Here is a 27,599-nt window from a genome sequence, read left to right on the forward strand (position 1 = left end):
AGTTACAGGAACTGGGCATGGCTAGTCTAGTGAAGAGAAGGACCAGGGGAGACATGATAGCAGTCTTCCAATATTTGAGGGGCTACCACAGAGAGGAGGGGATCAAGCTGTTTTCCAAAGCGCCTGAAGGCCAGACAAGGAATAATGGATGGAAACTGACCAAGGAGAGATTCAACCTAGAAATGAGGAGGAACTCATTGAGAATAATCAATCAATGGAACAGAAGTTGCCTTCAGAAGTTGTGGGAGCTTCATCACTTGAGACTTTCAAGAAAAGATTGGACTGCCATTTGTCAGAAATGGTGTAGGGTCTCCTGCTTGAACAGGGGGTTGGACTAGATGACCTATAAGATCCCTTCCAACTCTATTAATTGTTGTGTATGCATAACTAATATCCAAGCAAATAAACTATATTGTTGCTCAATTGTGACATAATGACTAGATTCCCACAATATGCCCAACCACAATTTTGTGCACTTAAGGTGGTGTCAGCTCTTAGTGACTTCAATAGATATTCTCCATGATATTCTGTCCCTAAACTGGTCCTTCAGCATTTCCAAGGCATCCCCATCACTGTTGTAACTGAGTTTACCCACCTTGTTGTTTTTCATCCTCTTCTCTTTTCTTCCACCTTTGCCAGTATTAGAGCCTTCTAGTTATCTTCTAGATAACTAGAAGATCTAGTTATGTGAAACTAGATCTTCACATAAAGTGTCCACGGAAGGATAATTTGAGCTTCTGGACATGTATGTAGATGGAATCCTTGGTGCTTTCTGAGCTTGGTTGTTTTCTTGCAGACATTTTATCACCAAACTAGATAATGTCATCAGTAATAGTAGACAGTGGGGTTTACTCTCATTTTATATACTAGTGGGTTGCCCTGTCAATGTTGGTGGAAGTAGTTTTGGTGGTTCCTTGATTGGACTGTTGTTTACTGTTAGCTTGTTTGGATAAATTGTCCGACTCACTGGACAATTGTACTTGTACTTCCAAATCCTGATCAAGAAATGGGTAGCATTTATAGTCCAGGAGTGGTTTTGCCTTTAATCTTCAATTGATGTGTCAAATGATATGTCAATGATATCTGCCCCTGGATCAGGTATCTCTGCTCCTGATCATTTAGATCTTAGTACCTTCTGGTTAAATGACTGCAATGCCCTTTAAATGGGGCTGCCCTAGAAGAATATCCAGAAACTAACTGGTTCAGAATGCAGTGGGTCAGATGTGTGCACCACGATATGCCCATTTAACATTACTATTTTGTGCACTGCACTATCTCTTAATAAGCTTCAATAATAATAATAACTTTATTGTCATTGTACATGTATACACAGTATACCCATACAATGAAATTCACTTAACACCCAAAGACCAGGTCCAACACATATAACAATCCCCAAACACACTTCCACCCACCACAGTTCTCCACCCCTAAACCACCCAAACATCCACACAACAGACCAAGTAATGCTGTCCAATAGCTCACTGATGGTGGCCCTTTAGTTCATTGTTGAGTGCAATTATAGTTCCGGGATAAAAACTATTCAGAAAACGTGTGATCCGAGTTTTAATTGTTTTGTATCTTCTGCCAGAAGGCAACAGTCCAAAAAGATTGTAAGCAGGATGGGAAGAGTCTCTGAGAATGTTATGCAACTTCCTCAAACAGCGAGATTCGAAAATGTCATCCAGGGCTGGTAGCTGGAGCCCGATTTAGTGATTAATGTTTTAATGATTCTCTGTAGAGCTTTTTTGTCTACTACAGAGCTGCTCTCATGCCATGCAAGATGCAATTCAAGGTCATGGATGTACATTTTCCATAATAGTTCTTTTCTTCTGAAATAATCTCCTCTCCCCATCCTTATTACCTTCCATAAGGTATTAAAAATGGTTTTTTCCTTTATAAATTTGGGGTGAGATGTTAGATGTGCCTGTTTTGAAAAAACATGAAGTGGTTGATAGCTGGATTGTATGTCTGTTTTTTTATTAGCTACCCAGAGTCACTCTGGCAAATGGATAGCCATATACATTTATTAATACATTTATTAAATAATTAAAATTTCAGACATAATTTGGAGTCTTTTTGTGTGTTTGTCTTCCTTCACCTCTTGCCCATTCCTATCTTACTGTCCCTCAAGAGATTTCAACTGGCTGGCCAAGTCTGCCCAGTTCTTCAGATCTGCTTACCAGTCACAACCTCTTCCTCCCTTGTATGGGCTGTGGTTGGTATATTAAGATCCTGTTTTTCAAAGATGCTGGACAGATTACCAGCTAAAGCTGACACATTCACCTCCATTCCTACCTATTGCTTCCTGATCCTTTCCTATGGAATTTTCTCAGTCTAATCAGAATTACTTGTCTGACAACCAGTTTTGAACTTCATCGCAACTTCGTCTTATATTAATTCATTTAAGTGATAGAGACAGCATCTTCTAAACTCATCGAACCCAAGGTTGGGATTCATGCATGTTTGAAGACAGAGGCTTTGTATTAAGACTGATTATATGAAGAGAAAAAAAAAACATGATCTATATGATATGGTCTATATGATAGAGCTCACACACGGAGGGGGTAAGGAATCACAAACACTTTCAGGGACCTTGAGAATAATGGCTCCAGCATTCTTAGGACCAGAGTCTGAGAACCTGGGAAGCAGGTGAGAAAAACTAGGTCCCTAAAGAGTGAATTTACTTTGAGAGGACTTGCAGGAGTGCTGAAATAATCCAGGGGGTGGGGGAAACAGGAGGCCCCCAATAACAAAGCACAAGGACACCTTCTCCCACCCAGACTCAGGTCCCAAGAGGGTCTATCGGGGGACACCGCCCCCACCATCAGCAATCAGTCCATGTTCCTCACTGACGTCAATGGATCTCCCGGCTTGCTATATATAAAGAACCCGCCAGCTACTCCGAGCACCCTTTTCCCGGCTCCGCAAGGACACATCGCGGTAAGTTGCTTCCCTTCCCACCTGAGGCTGAGGCAGGAGGGGAGCGGGTGGGAAGAGAAAAAGAAGCGGAGGCTAAGACGATCCTCCAGGCAACCCCGTCAGCCCTCGGGTGCTGCGGTTACCAGCTCAGTGTCACCCCCTACTGGCACTGGATCGCCAAGAGAGGGCTGGAGATGTCTTGGGGATGCTGTCCTCCGTCCGGTTGCTTAGGAGAGCATCTCTCAAGTAGACCCTTTTTTTTTTTTTTGCTTTAATTTATATGCCGCCCTTCTCCGGAGACTCAGGGCGGCTTACAATGCCTTAAGCAATAGCCTTCATACTTTTGTATATTTTATACAAAGTCAGCTTATTGCCCCCACAATCTAGGTCCTCATTTCACCTACCTCGAAAGGATGGAAGGCTGAGTCAACCTTGAGCCTGGTGAGATTTAAACTTGCAGTAATTGCAAGCAGCAGATGTTAATAACAGTGCTTTAGTCCACTGTACTACAGGCTCTTCCTTAGCCAGGTTAGACCTTAGCCAGGTTCCCCAGGTTCTCCTCAACTTTAGTGGGAAGGTCGGTGGCTTTATTTGCTCCCTTTCCTGGGTGACCCTGGCAGTACCAGCTGTCCGGGTCTCGCTCTCTCCAAGACCTCCCTGTCTCCTTTACCAGGCCCGGACCGCCTCAGCATGAGGCGGGCGCAGCTGCCCAGCCTCCTGGCCTCGCTGCTCCTTCTGGTCTTGCAAGTGTCCCTCGGAGCCAGACCAGCGGTCGACCTCGAGGGCAGCGCGGAAAGCGACCTGACCCTGCGGCTGTGGTTCCCCGAGGAAAACCGCGCCGGATCCCGCCAGCCACTGCAACCTGTTCCCGAGCCAGACGTGGCGAGCCTGTTGCTGCGATCTCTGCACCGGCTCTCTCCGGAGGGAGAGCTGCGTCGACGCCTCGCCGAACTGAGCGACCGGCTCAAACGCCACGAGCCGCCGCTCTCCATCGACCTCACCTTCCACCTCCTCCGCCACATGATGGAGATCTCCCGGGCGCAGAGCCAGCAAGCCCAGGCAGAGTTGAACCGTCAACTCTTGGACTCGGTAGGCAAGTGAAGCCGACAGCGAGGGCGCGCAAGAGATCCTCGCCTTTCTGAGCCAAATCCAGCAACGGAATCGCCCCGCGTCGCTCGCCCCAACTCCGGCGCCTTCGCAGAAGACATTTGTTTATGAAATAAAACTTCTTGGGCGTCAAACGGTTTCCGAGTGCGGGCTGTTGATTTAGGGTGGGGAAGGGGTGAGGTTGCGTCCTGGGCTGCACTGGTGGTCCTACCTGAGCTGTGAGGTGTCAGGGGTTTGTTGTCTTGATATAAACTGTTGGATTCACTAGAGGGTCCCAAAGGTGCTTTTCCAAAAAGCAACTAGACTTTCTTGGTTCTTTTCCTTGAAAACCTTTCGCTTCTCATCCAAGAAGCTTCTTTAGTTCAGTAGAAGGGTTTACACTATAGTACTTTGCACTGATTTATTGAATTAACATGCTATCTGCGGACCGCACATTACATAACCGATGTTAACGAATCATCTGGGTTCGAATATGGCAAACCCATCAATCAATCAAACCAAAATTAAATGAGCATGTATTATGAAGTTTAATTGATCTCCCGATACTGTAGGTCAACTCTACTAAAAGTTAATCAACTTTGGAGAAGTAAAGGGATGCTGATAGAGGAAAGTAAAATGCTAGTCTTGCTAATGAAACTTCCCGCAGGTCTAAACATTCAGATGTATCTCTATTTCAATCTGCTTTACAGGAAAGCAGGCAGAACTTGGGTCTTGAGGCCAAAGGAAGCCTGAATCGGATCGTTGATTCTCCAGGTCAACTTTGGTCAGACCCTATGCAAAGCTAAACTCAAGTAAAATCCAAATGCTTTCAGAACCAGGGTACTCTTTCCATCTAAGGGAACACTGTATTGCACCCCGAAATATAGGCTAGAATTGAGCATTTTCATGTCAACTAGACTGGGAGATTGAAGCACCATATATATTAGCTACAGGGGGTGTCTCAATTCCCCATTGATCTTCCCGCTCCACAAATTTCCTTGACTCCTTCGCTGTGGAGCACTCGTTGTACAGTACTAGAACTTCAAGAGTAGCACCATGGACAGCGACACTGCCCAGACCCGCTAAAAAGATCCAGTGCGAAAGATGGCTTCCAGGCCTGACACTTAAGCGCCTTCCAAACCAATTTTTTCACTGATGCTGTTGAGCTGGTTGCTGGTACTAACAATGAGCAATGTTTTAGTTGGAGGGTGCTCTGATTAGTTGAAAACAGCAGGTCAGAAAGGCAGATTAGACTTCCTTCCTAGTTTTTTTTAAAAATGTAAATAATGTAAATGGTCACTCATCTCACTAAAGTTGTATCTACAGAAGATGGAGTTCCACTTTTGATTTTTTCCTGCTCCAACGTACCTCCCATTCATGGAAGAATTGGACTTTTCCACCAATTCCTTCTGTCTAAAGCCAGGTAGAAGACATTTCAAGTAGAGCAGGACTTCTCTAGCAAAATGAGGTCTTTTTTCCCTTTGGCAGACTGCCAACTCCTTCTTCCTATGTTTGTTTTTTTGTACTCCATCACTGTTTCCTTAGTCAGTTCCAGCCTAGTTACACAAGGAATTCTGTTGCTCTTCTGGTGTCCTAATTCTTTGTTTCTAGTTCTGTCCTCCCACCTCCAGTACATGCAGCCTAGAGTCAGTGCTCAAAATGTAGGGATGCCAATTTTCCTCACTCAGTGTAAATTTGCAACTGGTCAAAGTAATATTTAAATTCATCCAAGTTCAAAGGATGGGACAAGTTACCCCTTCCTTAACCCAGACTAGGATGGGAGGGTTGAGAATGAAGTGTTTCTAAACCAGGCTAAAACCATGCCTATGGTTGACCCTCTTTTTCCCAACACGAGAAAACATTTTAGCCAGCCCTTGATGAATTGGGAAAAAGCCGCTGTTTGTGGTTTTTAAAAACAGTGAAGAACTAGTGCAGGTAGCCTCTGTGAATGATAAATGCAGAAGTTTATGAATGAGCACTCTATGGAAAATTTCACCAACCATGCCTATGGATCTCATTTTTTTTCCTCCAAAGAAAGGGGTCCAACAGAATCTCTTACCCAATGAAACTTGCCAGAATTGCTGTTAGCAAATAACTCACAACTTTATTATCTCCATAAATTAAAAAGCCAAATGGTACTATAGGAAGAAGAGGAGTGTAGAAGGAAGCAAGAAAAAGATGCATAGAGAAAGAAAACTTAGTGGGAAGCAAGAAAAACTTCTGCTGGAGAGGAGGAAGAAGCACAGGATGAGGCTGACCAGAACATTCTCCAGTTGCTTCTGTCTTCAAAGTGACTTTTCAGTGTTGTCCTGATGAAAGAAATAAAGATACACATCTAGTGGGAAATAAAATGTGCCAGAGTGCTCCCCAGCTGATCCAGGTCTTGTGAATGTCACAGTCAAAGCAGGAAAGCTCACTAATGGGCACACTATCTTTTACTGGTAACAAATCCTCTTCTTTTAATTCCTTTATACACTCTGAAAGCTAAGAGTTGGGGGAGAGAACAAGAGGGTGAACGCTGGGAGAAACTTTGCCAGGGAAAACCCAGAAGCTCAGGAGCAAGAAAGAAGATCCAAAATAGCCAAAGATCAACATTCATAAGTTACCAGAATTCTGCCCACTTTTTCTGGGTTAGGAAGCTAAATTATTTCCTGCTGCTTTGGAAACAGTAGAACCTGCTCTATTCCCTTCCTCCAATTCTGGCTGACGGGTGTATTTCTTTTCATTGTGTTTCCACCTCACCCTTTTTCATGTCATTGAAAAAGATTGTGATAAAAGAAGCTAGGCTATTGTCTTCTCTATAGCACAGTGCCAGGTAAAGTACACAAAAGAATCAATAGCATGGCAGAAAATTCCATTGAGATCATCCCTAGAAACTTTCAATGTAAGCATCCCATCAAGAGAACATCTGGTTGTTGGGACTCATTCCTGAAGATCCCTTTTCATATTCCTCCTGGTCCTCTCATTCTCTGCCAATTAAAGAAACTGTCCAGGAGAAGGGGGACTTACCCCGAGATGGTATATTAGGTGGCTTTGGTCTGAATCGAGACAGGTTCTCTCCATCTAGAGAGAAAGAGATACATGACATTAGGATTCTACATTTCACAGCTAAGGCTGAGGTTAACTCAACAGGAGTAGACAGAAGTAGATACTCAGAACTGTGATTATAAAATCACGGGCAAAAATAACCCCACTTCCATTATATGTGACGCCATCCCTCAGGCATTATTTTAATCTATTAGCTCACTTGTGCTTAAGTGAGCTAAATATATTAAAATAATTTCTGAGGATGTTTTCTTCTGCAAGTTCTCAATATCGAGTAGATTGTAAGGAGGACATTTCTAAGAAAACTGTGGCTCAAACAGAGCAGGTGGGAAGAAAAAAATATTTGGACTTTCTGTTCAAGGTCTCGCAGTGGCAAAATCTCAATGCATCCCCAGCCAGGCCAGAGCTACTCATTACAACTCTACCCACCTCTCATTTCAGCTTTTCAACTCACCTTCTGCTCCTTCAGGCCCCTCCGTTCCTTCTGGATGGTCTTCCTCTCCAGCTTCACCACTTCCTTCTGGGATAATTCCTTCAGACTCAGTTTCCTCTCCAGAAATATCTGAGAGGGAAGCAGAGTGGGTGGGTGGGAAGCAGGTATATGTGAAAATGACAAGTTTGTGTTATTCATCTATCTTGAATCTCTAAACACAGATTTTCCAACATGCTTTCTGAATGTTATCATTATGTAGACAGACCTTTCAAAAATATGCTGCAGTTCCCCACACGTGATGCATAATTCCTGTATAGGTTTTGTATAATTTCCTTCCTAAATCATACATGTTCTAAATACATTTTTCAGAAAACAACTCTAAGCTACAAGCAAAAGGGAAACCAAATCCTTTAATCTTTCTGAGTAAAGAAAGTCGTTGTTCTCCAAATTAATATTCTAACTAGCTCAATAATATCCTTTTACAACATGCAGGAATTCACTTTTAAGAGAGACGGGGGTACAAATTTCCCCCCAAAAAAAGTTTAAAGTAAAATATTTTTTTTATATTTTTCCCAAATACACCAGCACTAAGGATTTAAACTGCATATATTACCTGGTTACTGATCCATTTTCTGGATTTGCATAATATGCTAGCTTCATATCTTGTGCAAATACTGTATAGACATTAGGCTTTTAGCTGACTCAGGTATGTTGTCTGAACAAGTCACAAAATCCTTTATTGGGCGGTGTGGCTGTTGATTTTTGCACCATGAGGCAAATATGTATTTCCTTCAAACCCCAAACTATATAAATGTTGTGGACCTGCAGAATTACCTGATTACACATCAGTCTTGCTTTCAAATGCCTGCTGTTTAACCACTGAATAGTCCAGACAATGACTTGTCATTTTATGCTATTTCTACTTAGGAGGCTGAGGGATTTTGTTGAGTCAAGTTCAGAATAGTTTGGGTCATTCTCTTTGAGATAATCTAAATAATTCCATCTATCCCCATCCATCAATAATACTATGGCTTCTTCTTCTCCACTCTTCAAATACCCTTCATTGCAATCCCCCCTTACAAGCTTTTCCACCCTACATAGTTAAGAGTTAGGGTTTCAGCTCCTCAGTGTCAAATTCCTTCTTAGACAGGGGACGTGTAAGTTAATGAAAAAAATTAAAGAGAATGGCACCCAAATGGAGGAACAGCAGTGGATGCATCCTCTCCCTTCATTCCAGCAAGATGTTTCAGTCCAGCCACTCCTCACCTGTCTGAAATTCAATAGTTCTCAGCATTTCAGCAACGTGATCTACATTGAGAGAGAAATGGTCCATGTTTTCATAGCCAGACTCAGGCCGGCTACTCATGGATACCTTGGACATGTCTGTGATCCTGCAGAAAATAAGATGCATGATGAAATCTATCTGATGCATGTCTTTTTTCACCAAAAAAAAAAAAAAAATAGAGATGGGAACCGGCAGTCAGCAGGAGAAGATTCCTTTCTCTCCAAAATGAGACAACAGTGTGAATGTGTTTAGCTATTTTTGTCTCCTCCCTTCTTTGTCCATTCTGCTTCCAGCAAATAATGAATTAAAGACGTCAGCTGAAATGGCTTCCAAAACTGTCCCCATCAAGATTCTGGAAAGTATGCACCCCAGTTATGCATAGCATTTTTGGGGAATTGGGGAAAAGGCCAGGTATCATGGCTTACTACTGCCAATTGTGACTTCCATCAAAATGTTCTATAAATCCAAGTAAAGTTAAACAGGTAGGGAAGAAGCACAAGCAAGAGCTCTCTATTATTTCAAAACATATATGTATATGTATATGTTTATGTGTTTGCGTAGGATATAAATATTTGAAAGCTGTAAGAAAATGTGTTTTCTGCTGTTGTTTTCATTGCTCTGTCCTATAGAGAAATTGTGTGGTTTGATCTAAATACTAACTTACAGTAGCAATTACTGAAAGCAAACGAAGTTGTCTCTTCAGTTTTAGTTGACAAAATCTATGTTGAGAAAGACTCCTGTGTGACTCAGAAACTGCTTCCACAATTCTAAGCATGGATATTATTTGGAATAACATTAACACATCAACCTGAAAAATCTACAGCACTGACAGTAATCCTAAATCCAGAAGGAATCCCACTGCTGTGGTTGCTTAAGAAGGAGAAGATCATTCCTGTGAGCCTAAATAATAAATCACAAATTTGTGGGTTTTGGAGAAACAGACACCAGCCTAACTGGGTCAAAGAACCGAGTGTGGATAAATCAGAAGTGAATCTCTGTTTAACTTTGCTGTTGATTAACCTGTTAACTATTTTTTCTTCATGTACATAATGTATGACACATCAGATTGGGTTGCAAATAGATGCGGAAGTGTATAAATCTTGAACCTGTTTCACAAGAGGGAAAACTATTTCTGTTGCAATATATTTGTCAGGAGGGGATAATATGTAGTTTTGTTTTTTCTGTCCATTTAACTCCCATTTTTAAAATGTTTTTGTCTAGTTTTGTTTTGACTTGGTTAATTTTTGGGGGGATTTTGTATTTTAATCTTCTGAATAAAATAAAAAATATGCAAGAAAAAGTGGATCGCTGATATCTCGAGTGCTGCTGTTGAATGCCGGCTGGGCCACTGAAGGCTGATATTAAGGCTAAAGGCCTGGATCTTTGCTCCTGTTGCTTCTACTCACTTTTTGATCAGCTCCTTTGACTGCTGCAGGAAAGAAAGAGAGAATCTTCAGCATCAACGAAGCAGAAAACAACTATATCCCCAAGTTTTAAACCACTGAATCTTCCATGTTGCAAGCAGAGTCCTGCTTCTCTCCTCTCCTTACTTGTCCATCCTTAAGAAAGCTGACAGTATATCCTGCTTCTTGCTGATCGATTTAAACTGGCTCCAGGCTTACCCTGCTCCCCCACCCTGTCTTGTCACACCCGTATGCACCTGCAGATAGAGAGCCATCTGAGGTTCCTCCATGGACTGGATGGCTGACTCAACCAGCTTAGAGGAGACCTCAAGGTGGTCTCCATATTGCCGGATGAGCCCCCGCACCCTTTGGACTTTTTCTTCCTGCTCTCGTCCGATTTCTTGCAACAGCTCTTTTTTGCGTTCCTCCAGGATGCTGTACAAAGAGTCAAAGCGCAGGCAAAGATGCTGCTTCTGTCGCCGAGCATTATCCTGCCAGGGAGGGAATAGATGAACTATTATTTTAAAAGTACTATTTCCATCAGAGATTAAAGTTAACTAAATGGCATAATGAGATCAATAAGTACTGCAGGTGTATGTTTCCATGCTTTTCCTCTTATTTGCTCTCAGAAGACTCCAACTTTTCTCCAACTTTCATGTGGGAGAAAGAAGGAAGCTTAGAGGTAGTCCTCAACTTATGACCACTGTTAGAAAATGGCTATTGTCTAACTAGTTGGTCAGGCAATATATAAACTATCAATACATGTTTGTCAAAAGGTATTATATTGCTTTAAGACTGTATTGCATCATTCTGTATCCTGATTGGCTAAGCTCTGTAGCCAATGTACTTAAGGGGAAACCTGAATCATGGCTTGCGGACACTACACCATTTTATCTGCTTATTTGCTGTTACTCTCTACCTGTTCTCTCTGTATGATCACTGTTTGATCATTGCTACTTGTTGCTTTCTACTATTTATTGAATGTTTTAATACTGACCTTGTTCCTGTTTGAAACTCAAGAAGAACTGTTTTATTGTGTAATGACAACAACTGGTAAGAAGACTTTGTATTTGGAATATCCCTGAATTAATATTTTAACTATCGCCTTATCTGTGTATGACTTGGATTGTTATTGGACTTCACTTTACTTTTTTCTAAAAAGTAAAAGACTACCACAACTCAGTGTGTCAGTATATTAACTGTGGTTATTCACTCTCAGCCATTTTCATGTGCATACTCAAGGGGTTCTCTGCTCAATAATCCATAACATTGGTTATGAGCCAAGAATATCCTTAACAACCACAATTGAGTCCAACATTTTCATTGCTAAGCAAGGCACTTGTTAAGTAAGCTGCACTCAATTTTTCAACCTTTTTTGCTAAAGTGAATCACTACGGTTGTTAAGTGAATAAATAATACCAGTTGCCAAGCACCTGAATTTTGACCATGTGGCCGTGGGGATGCTCCATAACCAGTTGTAAGTCACTTCTTCAGTGCCATTGTAACTTTGAACAGTCACTGAATAAATAGTTGTAAGTCAAAGATTACCTGTATTGGCATATCCTGCAGAAATAAACATCGCTTGAGAGCATCCCAAAAAATAAATTGAATGATTTTATGCTCACCTCAATAGTTTTACAGATTTCTTCCATCTGGGTGATGATGGCTTGGATACGGTCATTCCCTGCCACTAACATGGCAATGCCATCACTCAGCTCCCCCTGCAGAAATAGGAAGGCAAAACGTAATGGCTGGGCTCACATTACTTAAGTCAATGCAATGGTGAAAACAGGTATTCATAAAGCCTGTCATGCCTTAGCAAATATACATTACACAGTATTACTCCACTACTCCAAACCACAAACTATTCAAATTCATTTGAAACTTGAAATGTCTCACTGGAAGATATACATAGAGGCTAGACTCTGAGGCTAAAGCTTGATGAGCCATAGACTCATATGCTGCATGAAATTGTTTTATGGCTCATCAGGGCTTAGTCTCAAAATCCATTTCCTCCAAAGTCTAGCCTCTATGCAGGTCTTCAAGAAGAGAGGAAGGCTACAGTGCAGTGCCTGTGGACATGTTTCTGCTTCTATTGCATGATTGTGCAGCCAACATAATGACTAACCGGTCAGATGGAGTAATTCTAGGGAATCTAGATCAAGGAAGAGGATAATGCAAGTCATAAGGCAACTGAAAGCCCCACCCTGGATGGGCTCTTGTCCAAGAAAACAAGGAAGTAGCATAGAAGGGAAGCAGCAGAGAAGAGGAAAAACCCCAATCAATGCTACCTGGGTGCTCATGATCCAAGCATTTTCTTCCAGACCCATAAACACATCTGATACATGAATAGGTCAGTTGTGGTGCGGCAATTCCCCTGTGTGACAGTTGACTTGGAAACCAACATTCTAAGCTGTAATATCAGGCCAGGATCACAATGCTGTTGTTAAATTGGGCACCAGCATCTAACATGTGTAATGGTGTATCCCCCACAAGATTCTGCACAACTCAAGTTTTTGCTCTAGTTGTCCAAAACAGAAACTATGAGTAGAAAGAAGACAGGATCTTCTTTCATTTCCATTCTTCCTCTCCCACCACCACTCCTTGTACCTTTTGGCGCTTATAAATGTTGGTCAGAGGAGCCACTTCACAGTCTTTGTGGGCTCCAAAGACTTTGCACATAGAGCAGGTTGGAACCTCACAGTTCAAGCAGTATATGTTGATTTTTTCCTCTTCATGTTCTTCACACATCAGCTGTTGCTCTGCCTTGGCATGGAGAGGCCTGGCCACAGCATAAACAAGAGATTGAGAAAGATGTTGAATTCCCCAGAAAATGATCCACCCTGGCTCAAAAACCTTTCTATTTTTCTTAAGGTCATCATGTCAAATGAGAACAGATGTGCTCTTTTTTGAAATATAGTGCAGCCTGCCAAGAGGCCCAATTTTTATTTCCAAAGGAAAATATTTTAGCTCCTTGTGTTCCAAACAGAAGTTTAGGTAAAGGTGGGCAGCAAGGAAGCCTTAGGATTTGAGATGGAGATGGATTTCAGCTTGGTTCCATGAAAGACTTGCAGTGACCAAGAGACAACCAAGCCTTTGGTTTTACCATCAACACCTAGCTATCATGATCCTTCCTTTGGTTAATGATAGCAATGCAACATTAGTGTAACCAGCATATTTAATACCGTGTTTCCCTGAAAATAAAACCCTGTCTTATATTTTTTGAACCCTGAAATAAGCGCTTGGCCTTATTTTTGGGGAGGTCTTATTATTTTGGGGTGTGTGGAGCAAGACGGGGCTCCTCTTGCTGTCCTTACCTGATTTCCAGCTCTGTCTCCCTAACCCTAACCAGAGGAAATGGCGGGGACCAGTTGCACATGCGTTTAAATATTTTCAGGGAGGGCTTATTTTCAGGAATGGCTTATTTTTTGGGGGGACTTATTTTTGAGGGGGCTTATTTTAGTGCATGTGCTCAAAAGCCTGATTGGGCTTATTATCAGGGGATGTCTTATTTTCAGGGAAACACAGTAGCTTCATGTGATTCAAATTATTGATGAGATTAACCCAGTGGTGAAATCCAAATTTTTTTACTACCGGTTCTGTAGGCATGGCTTGGTTGGTATGGTGTGGTTTAGTGGGCGTGGCTTGGTGGGCATGGCAGGGGAAGGATACTGCAAAATCCCCATACCCTCCCCACTCCTGGGGGAAGGATATTACAAAATCTCCATTCCCACCCCACTCTGGGACCAGCCAGAGGTGGTATTTGCCAGTTCTCTAAACTGCTCAAAATTTCCGCTACCGGTTCTCCAGAAGCTGCTGGATTTCACCCCTGGATTAACCATTTTCTTGATACTGTGTTTAGATTAGGTTAAGCATTTAAAGAATTATATTCTTTTTAAGTGCATAAAGAAGACCAAGTCCCAAGGCAATTTTGAAAATCACAACGTCTGGGGAACAGAGTCTTTTTGAAGGAGCACCCACAAACATGGGCTCTCTTCTCCTCCCTGCCCAGCATTTTATGTAAGCCTGGTGGTAGGTGATGGGTTTCATTGAGGACATCGCAAACTAGATATATATGAAGGATCGGAGATGATATTACAGATCAGCAGCCAGAGGTTGAATTCTAGCCAGCAAAATCTCCCTGGAGACAAAGAGATTGCCACATCAACCAATGTGGACAGCTGCTCCTCTTGAGTAAACTGCAGCAACTAAGACTTCTTCAGTTAGCTCACAAGTTGAGTGGCTGGGAATTGAGGATTTCCACCAAGCTCAGAACCACAATATAGTCTATATTATGGACACCAAGTTCTTAAATACTTATGGAAATTGTTTGTTTTTTTTTTACTGCTTTTCAACTATTAAGAACCTTCCAGTGGACACGCACTGGGGAAGTTCCCTTTAATCCTCAGCAAAAAAAAGTTTGAAAGATAAGCTTAAGAACATAAAAACTGGGGGGGGGAGGAGGGATAATCAGCAGAACAGCAATTAGAATGTTATACAGTGAATGGACTAAAGGTCCAGATGGATTTGAACTCAGATTTTGAAATTAGTTATCAGAATCCTTCCCATGAGAAAATACTGTTGTTTTAAATTCTTAAAAGAAAATATGATAAGATGGGAGCTTGAGGGACTCTAGAGGAAACCAAAGGCAACTAAAGATTATAATTAAAGGAGAAGAATACTTCAGTTTGACTTACTAACATAGAATAGCAATAGCACTTAAATACTGCTTCATACTGCTTTTTCAGCCCTCTCTAAACTGTTTACACAGTCAGCATATTGCCCCCAACAATCTGGGTCCTCATTTTACCAACCTCAGAAGGATGGAAGGCTGAGTCAACCTTGAGCCTGGTGAGATTCGATCTGCCAAACTGCTGGCAGCCAGCGATCAGCAGAAGTAGTCTGCAGTACTGCACTCTAACCACTGTGCCACCATGGCTCAGAATGGAGTAAAATACAAAATAACATTAAACATATCAAAGGATATTTTTGAACAATGGGTGCAGAAGTTAATTTTAGAAGTGTCTGCCAGTATAGATAGACTGTGTTCATATATTAAGGAAAAGGAACAAGTTGTACTGGACAAGATTGAGATCGATCTGAAAATGGATTTTAAAATAATTTTAAAATAATTCAAGAAAAATATGGAAAAATATTACATTAGATATACAAATTAATTCAGTTTCTCAATAATTAAAAGGGATGTACAAATGGCAAATAAAAAACAACTTGGATAAATTTCTTATATTGGAATTACAAAACAGACCTGAAGGGTTTTATGAGAAGCAACAAAGAAACAGAAAAGAAGCCATAGGACATTGTCTGATGGGATTATAGATTAAGATTGTTAAAAGTAAAAGGAATGGAATATAGGGTTTTATTTGATCAAAGTTAAAATAGATTTGTTATTTTTTGTAATCTTTAACGGACTTCTGCTGACTAGGACTGACTGACAAGGTTTAAGGATATGGTAAGGTTTAAGGATATGTTTATAAATAAAATGGATTTATCTGATCAAGAGATAAATTGTCATTTCTGGTAATCCTTGGTGGACTTTTGCTAACCGAGACTGAATGATGAGGCCAAAGGATTTGTTATAGGTATGAGATGAATTTTGGAATGAAGAGATTATTTGTTGTGTTTTAAGAGAAGGTGATAAATTATTAAAATTGTTTATACTGATTATGACAAGCGGGGAAGGCACTTGTTTATATGTTTCTTTTTTCTTTGCTATATTCTTATTTTTTTTCTTTTTCTGCATTTTCTATTTTTTCACTCTTTTAAGTTCTGGTAGTCAGTTTTTATAGAATTGTAATGCTTAATGAAATTTTTAAAAAATAAAGCCTTGTAATACGTCATTAACATGACGAAAGGCTGACAGAAGCGTGCCTTCATTTTTTCAAAAATATCATATATCATGCTGTGTTATTATTACTGGTATCTCCCTTTTTTGGAATAGTGTATGAAAGAGAAAATATGTTTGCAAAAATGAGAGGAATATTTTGCTTGCCAGGAATGTGAGAGAAGCCTAACCTTTAAACTGGTCTTGCCACCAGAGATTATGAATACAGTAATTCAATAATATTGAAATACTATGCAAATAAAGAACTGAGAAATGATATCAGTTATTAGCATATTTTTCTGAAAAACAAGTTCTAGCTTTGGGGAGATGGCTCTATCTAACTTTCGCAGACTTTGAACTCTGCTCTAGAAAGACCCAACAGTGTGTTAGATGTACTGGTTGACACACATTTGGATCAGTGGTGGGTTGCTCCCAGTTTGGTCCGGTTCTTGCGAATCAGTAGCAAAAGCGGCGGGAGGCTCCGCCCATCCGCCATCATAGATGATCTGCACATGTGCAGAAACTTCTGTGCATGCACAGAAGTGTGCACGTGTGAGCAAAGCAAGAACGCACGTACTCACACTCCGGTTGCAAACCGGTAGTAAAGGTAAGTAGAACCCATCCCTGATCTGGATGTATTAAGTAGAAAAATGCACATGAAAGCAAGAAAAGCATTTAGGAAGGAAGATGATGAGAAAGTAGAAAAGATAAGACCTGAGAGGTCCAGGCAAGGATTCAATTTCTGACAGGCCTTGAAGGAGGAAAGAGAGTTGAAGTAATTAGAAAGAAAATTCTGGTTCTGCTTCTTCATTTGGAAAACAAAGATTTTGGAGCCACAGAAATGTGTGAGCACACATGCATGTCTTAGGTGCAGGATGACCAACCAACAAGTGTTGAAACAGAAATTATGGGAGTCTACACGTAACTTACCGAGAGGATTCTTGTTTGTAGATATCAATTATGTTTTCCACCAAAAGGTTGCGTTGCAGGCCATAAACTCCATGCCGGTCCAGCACCACTTCATGCCGACAGGATGGGCACCGGAATCGGCCTCCTGAAGACACTGAAGTAGATCCACGAGATTGCCACAGGGGGTTGGAGGCCTGGCAAGGAGGCGATGGGAAAGTTGAGGTTTTTGCTGAAGTTCAGTACTGCTTACTTACCCATTTGTTAGAAATGTGGCTCTTCTAGGAAGCAGTAATAGAAACCCAGGAGGGCATTTTGAACTTCAATGACATTCCTCTGTCCCAGGACAGGTCATGAAAATAGGTTCTCTACCAGCTACTATTACAAGAGTTGGCAACCGCAGAGATCACTGCTATAGGCAGACATTGGCAAAGGATTATTCCCAGCCATCCCATGTCCAACTTGCCAGAATAACTCACTATATGCATAGCACAGTAACTCATTCTCCAACTCACATATGAGTTCTAGGTTATATTCAGACAGCTGAATGATAGTCTAGTCTAGTGACTAAGAAGTGCAACAGTTAAATAGGACCACCTCACTCCTCCAATAGAGGTCTTAAAATTTTGGATAAGATGCAGCCACTTGAAGAGAGAGCTCCTCTAAGTAATAAATAAACATCTAAATCAGATAACATCCCATCTCCTCCCCATGGGCACTCTGCTCCCTTCTTTGCTCTCCATCTTGGTCACTTTAATTTTAGCTGAATTTTAAATTTAAAATATCTGTTTATTGTTTCAATGTTTTATATGGCATTTTTATTCATTGATTGTAAGCTGCCTAAAATCATCTTTGATGAGATGGGCAGCACATAAGATAAATAATAAATAATAAAAATTATAAAAACAAATAAACAAATAGGAACATCCTGAGAAACATTTTAATATAATTTTTATTTTCATTTTTTATATTTACGGGAGCTTTTGAAGAAATGTAATAAAATGTATTGTTTAAAAAAGAAAATCCTAGTCTGAAAATCACAACTGTTGTTGTTTACACTGAAAACTTTTGGATGCCATACCAGGCCTTCAGGGGTGAGTTGGATTCTACAGACTATCCTGCTCCAATATTAGAGCAAAGAGCATTGAAGTGAAACTTGAGCCACGAAAACAGATTTCTTTGGAACAAAAGCATTGATTTGTCAACTTGAGGTCTGTAAGAATTTTTTTTAGGTTAAATGCATAGGACTCCATTTAATTCAAATTAATATATTTTCCTTCTGAGGGAAAGATATTGAAAGAGTGCTGTAGGATTTTCTCCTGGGCAATATGCAATTCAATCTTTTTTTAAAAAAAATTCATGTGTTGAGGGCCTATTTAAGTGCAAGGAAACTTTGTGTGGATTTTTCTTACTTGTGAATGCTATAACAGGGACTGTCCTTGGGGGGGGGAAAGCAGGTAGTCAATTCATTGTATTTTAACACAATGTAGTTAAAAGTGAATTATATTCAATTTTCCCTTGTTACATTAAAAAAGGAACATTCAGGTGGTCTTTAACCTAGAGATTGAGCAAGAAGCTGTCATCAAAGTGGATCTTCACACAGATGAGAAGAACGGATGATACCAGGGAAACCAGAATTCTGATTCAAAGAGGTATTGCATAGACAAGGAATTAAGGTCCCAACCAACGGAGTGAAATTCACCAGATCTTTAAAGTACTGCATTTAGGTACAAATAAATAAAGTCATAATAAAATGGGGATTTGGTTTGGTAAAAGTACCAAAGATGAGTAGTAAAGTCACACAGCTGCTAAAAAAAAAAAATTCTTTAAAAGATTATTGTGTGTCCAGATCACAGACCAGTTCGATTTTTGCTCTGCATAGTCCACTTATGTTGCTTGGGATGCATTTCAAGCAGAAGGCAACATATTTGAATAGGTTAAAAAACAGAGACTAGAATACAGAAGTCAACTTTGAAAGAATTGGGCATATTAATATAAGGAAGCAAATAAAACAAAAAAGCTAGCATTTCTTCCTCCAACACAGTGAATTTGGTTTATTTGTGGAGTGAACCCAACAAAAGTTAAAAATCTTACACAATATATTTTATTTGTGGCCTCTAGGTGGCACTAGTCATGCACAGGTTATTCTTCCTCTACAGAGAAGCAACCTTACTCTCATTCTAATTTTTTTTTTTTTTTTAATTTGATTTATATGCCACCCTTCTCCGGAGACTCAGGGCGGCTTACAATGCGTATTAACATCACTTCTTTCCTTCATACTTCTGTAAAAGTGCAAAGCATGCACTTTTGTTAGTTTTGTTAAAGTTGTTTTGTTTCATGAACTTAAAGACTATATCTTGGTGTCTTGCCTCTAGAGATGGCCTAGATTGCTTGGTTTTCTCAAAAAAGGGTTTAATTCTTTAGCCTTAAAGGGATCCCACAACTCAGATGGTGTTGATGGGCATGTACACAACAGGTTTTAAAGAATCAAGATTTAGATTTTCTAGAATTTGTCCAGAGAGATACAAAATCCTAGCAATGATGGAAAGGATGGCTTTTCCTTACTAGAATCTAGCCATAAACAATGCCAGCTAACCTCTTTTTCTGTTGTGTCCCCATAATGTTGCTTTCATCTCACACACCGCCCATACTCAAGGCAGATTTAAATTGTTGTTTGCTGCTTAAAGTAGAGTGTTCCCTTTTAAGTAAGGAAGAAAAGCCCTGGCTGTTTTACTGTGGGTACAATTGACTTGCAACCACAATTGGGAGCATGATTGTTAAGTGAGTACATTATGATCTTGTTTGCCACGGTTAGTAGGCAAATCACCTCAGTTGTTAAATGAATTGCATGGCCATTAAGCAAATCCGGCTTCCCCCATGGACTTTGCTTGTTGGAAGTCAACTGGGAAGGTGAGAAATGGTGATTACATGACCCTATGATGCTGCAACCATTGTGAATTAAGTGTCCAAAGTTTGATCACATGACCATAGAGATGTTGCGACGGCATAAGTGCAAGGACTGGTCATATATCACTTTTTTCAGTGATTTGTAACTCTGAACAGTTTCTAAACAAATGTTTGTAAACTAGGGCAGAGGTGGGCTGCTGCCAGTTCGGACCAGTTCGAGCAAACCAGTAGTTGTGACCTATGGGTGGGCCTGCTCCCCCGCCACCTTGGTGTTATTCTGTCTTATATCGTCGTGTTTTTTAAGCTGCACGCATGCACGGAAGGCCATATGCATATGCAGAAGGCATGCACGCATTTTCAATGCTGGGCAAACCGGTTGTTACAACCAGCAGCAGCCCACCACTGGCCAAGGGATATCTGTATTGCACAAAACATCCTAAATCTGATTTATCTTTAGAGATACAAGATGCCTTTAATCCTATACATAGCAGCTGAATCTGTTCTCTCAGTCTCTCCCAGTGAGCTACAGAAAGCTGTATTAATAAAAAACAGTACAGAACTCTGTTGGGATAGCAAACGCCAATTGTTAAGTACTAAGCCATCACTCCATCAACGCAGTATTACTTCCTAAAGGCAGAGACAGCAGGAATCCTCCTCCTCCAACAATAGTAATTTTTGCAGGAAAGCAATGGGCAAGCTTGCTCCATTTGCCAGGCTTGGCTCAAATCTTTACTTTACTTTACTTTATTCAAATTTCTATACCGCCCTTCTCCTTTCGGACTCAGGGCGGTGAACAGCCAAGATAAAAACATCTATACAAAACATCACAGTTAAAAAATAAAGTTAAAATAATTTATAAATTTGGCCCATAATTTAAAACTTGTCAATTAAAATCAATATTAAAATTTTAAAACTAACCCTAAAATCAAGACAGACCGGCTAACTGGAAAAAATGAGTTTTTAGGGCCCGACGAAAAATCCGAAGGTCGGAGATCACTCGTATCTCTGGGGGTAGATTGTTCCATAGGGTAGGTGCCACCACAGAGAAGGCTCTCCTCCTGGGGGTCATCAGCCGGCATTGTCTGGCCGACGGCACCCTGAGGAGGCCCTCTCTGTGGGAGCAAACCGGCCGGTGGGAGGCTATTGGTGGCAGAAGGCGGTCCCGTAAGTACCCTGGCCCTAAGCCATGGAGCGCTTTAAAGGTGATCACCAACACCTTGAAGCGCACCCGGAAGTCCACCGGAAGCCAATGCAGCTCGCGCAGGAGAGGAGTCACATGGGAGCGCCCCGTTGCTCCCATAATCCCCCGCGCAGCCGCATTCTGCACCAGTTGGAGCCTCCGGGTGTACCCCAAGGGGAGCCCCATGTAGAGAGCGTTACAATAGTCCAGACGAGAAGTGACAAGTACTTGAGTGACCGTGCGTAGGGAGTCCCGGTCCAGAAAGGGGCGCAACTGGCGTATCAGGCGAACCTGACAAAAAGCCCCCCTGGCCACGGCTGTCATATGCCCTTCTAAAGACAGCCGCGCATCCAGGAGGACACCCAAGTTGCGGGCCCTCTCCGTGGGGGCCAATGATTCGCCCCCAATAACCAGCGATGGCGTCAGCTGGCTATACCGGGACGCCGGCAGCCACAGCCACTCGGTCTTGGAAGGGTTGAGTCGAAGCCTGTTTCTCCCCATCCAGACCCGCACGGCCTCCAGGCACTGGGACATCACTTCCAAGGCATCATTGGGATGATCTGGGGTGGAAATGTACAGCTGAGTATCATCAGCGTACTGATGGAACTCCACCCCAAAACCACGGATGATCTCACCCAGCGGCTTCACATAAATGTTGAACAGGAGGGGCGAGAGGACCGACCCTTGCGGCACCCCACAAACAAGGCGCCTTGGGGTCGACCGCTGCCCCCCTGTCAACACGGATTGCGACCGATCGGAGAGATAGGAGGAGAACCACCGCAAAACGGTGCCCCCCACTCCCAGTCCCTCCAGCCGGTGCAACATGATACCATGGTCGATGGTATCAAAAGCCGCTGAGAGGTCTAATAGGACCAGGATAGAGGAAGAACCCCTATCCCGGGCCCTCCAGAGATCATCCACCAACGCGACCAATGCCGTTTCCGTGCTGTACCCAGGTCTGAAGCCGGACTGGAGCGGATCCAGATAGACAGCTTCATCCAGGTACTGGGGAAGCTGTCGCGCCACCACACTCTCAACAACCTTCGCAATAAAGCGAAGGTTGGAGACTGGATGATAGTTAGCCAAAACAGCCGGATCCAGGGATGGCTTCTTGAGGAGAGGCCTCACCACCGCCTCTTTCAAGGGGCCGGCAGGACACCCTCGCTCAAAGAAGCGTTAATAATCCCCTGGAGCCAGCCTCGTGTAACCTCCCGGGAAGCCAGCACCAACCAGGAGGGACACGGGTCCAATAAACATGTGGTTGCATTCAGCCGCCCCAAGATCCTGTCCACGTCCTCGGGAGCCACAGGATCGAACTCCTCCCAGATAACACTCTCAAGGCCTGCCTCAGTCGTCTCGTCTGAACTAACCCAGTCGGCGGCCAAGTCTTCCCGAATCTGAGTTATTTTATCATCCAGATACTGTACAAAATCCTCAGCTCGGCCCTGCAAGGGGTCCTCCCGCGCTCCCAGATGGAGGAGGGAGCGGGTCACCCTAAACAGGGTGGCTGGGCGGTTATCTGATGACGCGATAAGAGCGGCAAAATAGCTAGATTTCGCCGCTTTTATCGCCACTAGGTAGGTCTTAATATGAGACCTTACCAGTGTCAAGTCAGACTCGGAACGACTGGCCCTCCAACCGCTCTCTAGGCGTCTTTTCCGGCGCTTCATCACCCTCAGCTCCTCGGAAAACCAAGGAGCTAAGTGAGTTCGGTGCCGGGTCAGAGGCCGCAAAGGCACGACCCGGTCCAAAGCCCCGGCAGCCGCCCTATCCCAGGCGGCCACCAGGTCATCAGCCGAGTCATGAGCTAGAGTCTCAGGAAATGGCCCAAGCTCCATCTGGAACCTATCAGGGTCCATCAGGCGCCTGGGGCGGAACCACCTGGTCGGTTCCGCCTCCCTGCGACCGGGTACGGCGGTCAGAAAGTCAAGTCGAAGGAGCGAGTGGTCAGACCATGACAAGGGTTCAATATCTACATCCCCTATATCAAGGCCACTCAACCACTGACCAGAGATAAAAACTAAGTCCAGAGTGTGTCCCCCCATATGAGTAGGGCCGTGAATTACTTGGGTCAGGTCCATGGCCGTCATGGAAGCCATGAACTCCCGAGCTACCCCAGATGTCTCACCAATGGATGGCAGGTTGAAATCCCCCATGACCACAAGTCTGGGGGTATCAGCCGCCACCTCGGCTATAACATTGAGGAGTTCGGGCAGGGTCGTTGCCACGTGGCAGGGAGCCAGGTACGTGATCAACAGACCCATCTGCACCCCACGACCCCACTTCACAAAAAGGGACTCACATCCGGCTATCTGAGGTACAGTGGTCTCCCTCGGATCAAGACCTTCTTTTAAAATGACCGCCACCCCCCCGCCCCTGCCCTGAGCTCTCGGCTGATGAAATGCACGGAAGCCTGATGGGCACATCTCCACGAGGGGAACTCCCCCCTCATGGCCCAACCAGGTCTCCGTGATACCTGCCAGGTCCGCTCCCCCCTCCTGAATAAGATCACAAATGAGGGGGGCTTTATTTACTACGGACCTGGCATTACATAACATCAGCCGGAGACTCGGGCGCTGAGACTCTAAGCAGCCTGGGGAACGGGAAGAGCTAAGGGGACCGGGGCACGCAATCGCTCGGAGATAGCGAGCACGCGCCCCCACCACATGATTCAAAGAATCATCAGCCAAGCATATTTCTTCTTGACGAAAATGATCGCTTCCAGGAGTTTTACAACTAAATACATACTGGACTCAGAACTGACATCAATTGTCAGTGTCAAGCAAGGGTGAAATGCTTCCGGTTCGGACCGGATTGCCCGATCCGCTAGCGATGGTGGCGGGTGGTTCGGAGAACTGGTAGCAAAAATCCCTGCGCCCCCCACCTCCCATGACCAGCCGAGCCTCGCGATCATCAGAGGCTGTTTTTTTTACTTTTAAAAGCATTTTTTCTACAACCTCTTCTGCCGAAAAAATGCTTTTAAAAGTAAAAAACAAAAAGCCTCTGATGATCACGTGGCTCAGCTGGGATTGTCAGAGGCTTTTAAAAGCATTTTTTCTACAGAAAAATGCTTTTAAAAACCTCTGACGATCCCAGATGAGCCGCGTGATCGTCAGAGGCTTCTAAAAGCTCTTTTTTCTGGTTGTAAAAAAATGCTTTTAAAAGTAAAAAAAAAAAGTTGGCCACGCCCACCCAGTCACATTAACCCCCCCACCAAGCCATGCCCACAGAACCGGTAGTAACAAATTTTAGATTTCACCCCTGGTGTCAAGGCTGAGCTTTAAAACAAAATAAAGGCTCTCTGAGCTAGTGAAAAAATGTCTTTCAGTGTAAAGTAACTACAGTGTCTTCCCCTCTTAAATATTTAGAACTGTTATCTTAGAAATCACCAAGTCTTGGATAGCTTTCCATTAGGAAGCCATCTGGTTTAGATCAGTCCAATTATGGAATCCCTGACAAATGCTTGTCTTCGTTGAAAGAGAGCCTATCGCTATGAAATAACTCTTACTAGAACATTTCTCCTCAGGTTGAGATAAAAATCTATGACATCATAACAACCATCCCATTACTTCAAAAGGCCTGCTCCATTTTCTGTGTGGTAAATCATTATACTATATTTGCAGACATTATAAATCTCCCCATAGCCTTTTCTTCTCCAAGCTACTCAGCACTTTCCATCATTCTTTGTAGGACATAGTTTCCAGATAAATCACCCTTTTTTCTCATCTGGAAGGGCAACAGTTGGTTATGGTCTTATTTTCCGTTCTGCTGCTCTCTGGTAAAAGTGGCTGCATTTGCATAATATAGGCTAGTTTTAAGGGTTAGTTTCTTGTGGGTTAGCAAGATACAAAAACTTAATCCATCTGAGGGTAGAAAAGGGATTATAAATTTTTATCCTGTCTTTATTATTTTTATAAATAACTCAAGATGGCAAACATATCCAACACACTATCCTTCTATTTTCCCCAGAACAACTCTGGGAGATGGGTTGGGTTGAGAAAGAATGACTGACCCAAAGTCACCTAACTGGGTTTCACGGCTAAGGCATAACTTGAACCCAAGATGTCCTGCTTTTGAGCCTGGTGCCCTAACCACTAGACCAGGGGTAGGCAAATGCGGCCCTTTTACAACCTGTGGACTTCAACTCCCAGAATTCCTGAGACAGCTTGGCTTGGCTGTCTCAGGAATTCTGGGAGTTGAAGTCCACAGGTTGTAAAAGGGCCACATTTGCCCACCCTTGCACTAGACCAAACTGTCTCCAAGTTCAGCATAGTTGTATAAATGTAATCAACATGTAACCAAATGAGACTGAAGATACTTCCTTTGGTTAAAACTTTCATTTCCCACCTCATGTTACACTTTAGCTCAAACTGCCAAACTGTGTAACAAAAGAAGTGATAACTGCAGCAGCCTCCTATTTAGACAACTCACAAAAATCGTCATACACAAATCCTACTTAAATCAGTAGGATATTTTCCTCCATATATGTTCCATTTCATCATCCAGCTCCATTTCTGTCTTCTTTTTCCTATTAGCCATGTGAGTACAGGGTAAATGGGAATATCTCATTGTTAATGTCTCCAGAAGGTTGGAATGTATAGAAAATGTTCTGTAGGAAGAGGCCTTTTCTTGCATCAATTTTATTCCCCTCACTGATGATACATATAAAGGCAAAAGATCCTCTCCTCCTTCAGGCCTGCTTGTAATGGCCTCTCCAGGCTAATACAAGGTGTCGCCATCCTATCCTGAATCTCACAACCAGTCTTGTATTCCTCCCACTTTGGAGCGCCTGATCAACAGAACACACAATGTCCTTCCTATCTCCTGCCTTCCAAACCCTCCCTTAAACAACAAACACCTTGATACTTCAGTCCTTTTCCACGAAACAAGATATAATTGGCATTGCAATTATTCATATTTCCAAATTCTCTATTGCTCCTCCATCCCTCTCTCATTGGCCTTTTTAAGTTTTGGGAGGCAGATATTTCCCTTTATTTATGTTACTCAAGAAGCGCGATGAATATTAATGGCTATCTATAAGCAGAGAATACATCATAACATTTATTACGTAATTATCATAAACTCCTTCACTCAGAAATGGCTCAGATTTTAGAAAGGCATCACCCAGACAGACCTGAATCCCTTTCATGTTATGCTTATCCAGAGCATTGATTCCTGGGCTTCTTGCTCACCTGAAAGATGTCGTTGGCACACTTACGACAGAGGTTGTGTTGGCAGGGCAGGATGACCACTGGTTTGGTGAACATCTCCAAACAGATGGGGCAGATAAGCTGCTTCTCCAGGTTATCCATGCTCTGTGAAGTCCCCAGCATCGGCTTGAAGCCCACGGCAAAGTTCATCCCCGCAGCACTGATTCTTGCCCACAGCACACTCTAATGGGCTAGATGGATGACCCCCTCAGCCTTCCCTAAGTCTCAATGCCTGCCTTGCCAATCTCTGCTCTCTCTGCCTTGTTCTGCCTGCCTGCTCCAGCTCTCCTGCCTTCGCAGTGTAGCTTCTCTCCTTCCTGGCTTTTACGCCTCTTCCTGCTTTATTTCCACTTGGGGAATTTTCCTCCGTCCACCAAGCTTGCTTCTCTTTTTCTAATTTGCCTGTCCAGATCTTGACTTCTTTCTGACATCATTCCCTGTCCTGAGCCTACAAGGCTATTCTTAGTAGGTCACATGACCCCAATGGAATCCCAGCTGCCATTTTTGTCTCAGTAAAGGGTGCGGGGGCAAAGCAACAGCTGTCAACGGGATCAGGTGACACTTAGTCACTACTCCACAACAAGCTATGACACTTTCAAAAGATGGCTGTCAAGACTGGGGGGGAAGCAGTCAGTGGCATACTCCTATGCTATATCCAAAACAGTAAGATTCAAGTATTGTTGGGGAAAAGAATTAAATCTTTTCACATATTGGATAAAAATAAAGACCTTCCACTAAAGTATAACTGGATGTTATGTAAGTGGCTGGAACCAGATAATTCGAATTGCAAGCATCTACTAAGGAATAAAATGAATTCTCTTATTTGCATTTCTTCAGACAGGTTCCATGAAATATTACAAACTGAGTTTGCAATTATGAAGTCAAGGAATGCTGTGAATATGTAAGTGGCTGCTCAGTCTTTCTCTTTTTTTTTTTTTCAAGTGCAATTAAGTTGTTGGCTTTTGGTTTGATTGTACTTGACACATTAAGCAGCATACTCTTCTCAACATTCAAAATGAATCATTAAAATATTAAGGAGAAACATGTAAAATTACATTAGACTTAAAGGTAACCTTCGTAAATACTTTGCAAAATAAACAAGTCTTACAACTTTGACATTCAAAGCAATTGATAGCCATTAGCCAAGGATACTTAAAAAGCCACTGCTTTGAATCACACCAACTAGTCTTAACAACATTAATATCTAAACCAGCTTTGCAGATCCTGGAGCCTTCCAAACAGGATTTCCTGCAGTCAAAATCCAGATCTGGATGGTTTCCAACCGGGGTTGGAGCGAGAAGGCTGCTTAAAAATAATTGGGATCTTTAGGATAAAGAAACAGAAATCAATATTGTGTGCTCTTACTCATTAAAATGGATG

The 27,599-nt window shown here is 42.5% G+C and overlaps 2 protein-coding genes across 2 annotated transcripts; one reads left to right on the forward strand and one right to left on the reverse strand.

The window, feature by feature from the left end:
- Positions 1-3,612: 3,612 nt before the first annotated feature.
- Positions 3,613-4,157, forward strand: UCN (urocortin). Its single transcript, XM_034421359.2, has one exon. The coding sequence runs from the start codon at positions 3,613-3,615 to the stop codon at positions 4,021-4,023; it is 411 nt and encodes a 136-aa protein (XP_034277250.1). The 3' UTR covers positions 4,024-4,157.
- A 1,929-nt stretch (positions 4,158-6,086) lies between these two features.
- TRIM54 (tripartite motif containing 54) lies at positions 6,087-26,681 on the reverse strand. Its single transcript, XM_034421123.2, has 10 exons — positions 26,202-26,681; positions 16,947-17,119; positions 12,785-12,956; positions 11,800-11,895; positions 10,432-10,665; positions 10,178-10,200; positions 8,753-8,877; positions 7,508-7,615; positions 7,018-7,071; positions 6,087-6,317 (listed from the first exon to the last, which is right to left on the reverse strand). Exons 1-10 carry the CDS (start codon positions 26,367-26,369, stop codon positions 6,307-6,309), a joined length of 1,164 nt encoding a protein of 387 aa, XP_034277014.1. The 5' UTR covers positions 26,370-26,681; the 3' UTR covers positions 6,087-6,306.
- Positions 26,682-27,599: the final 918 nt, after the last annotated feature.

Source organism: Pantherophis guttatus, chromosome 1 (genome assembly GCF_059756535.1).
Source record: "Pantherophis guttatus breed Tessera chromosome 1, ASM5975653v1, whole genome shotgun sequence".
Classification (NCBI taxonomy): domain Eukaryota; kingdom Metazoa; phylum Chordata; class Lepidosauria; order Squamata; family Colubridae; genus Pantherophis; species Pantherophis guttatus.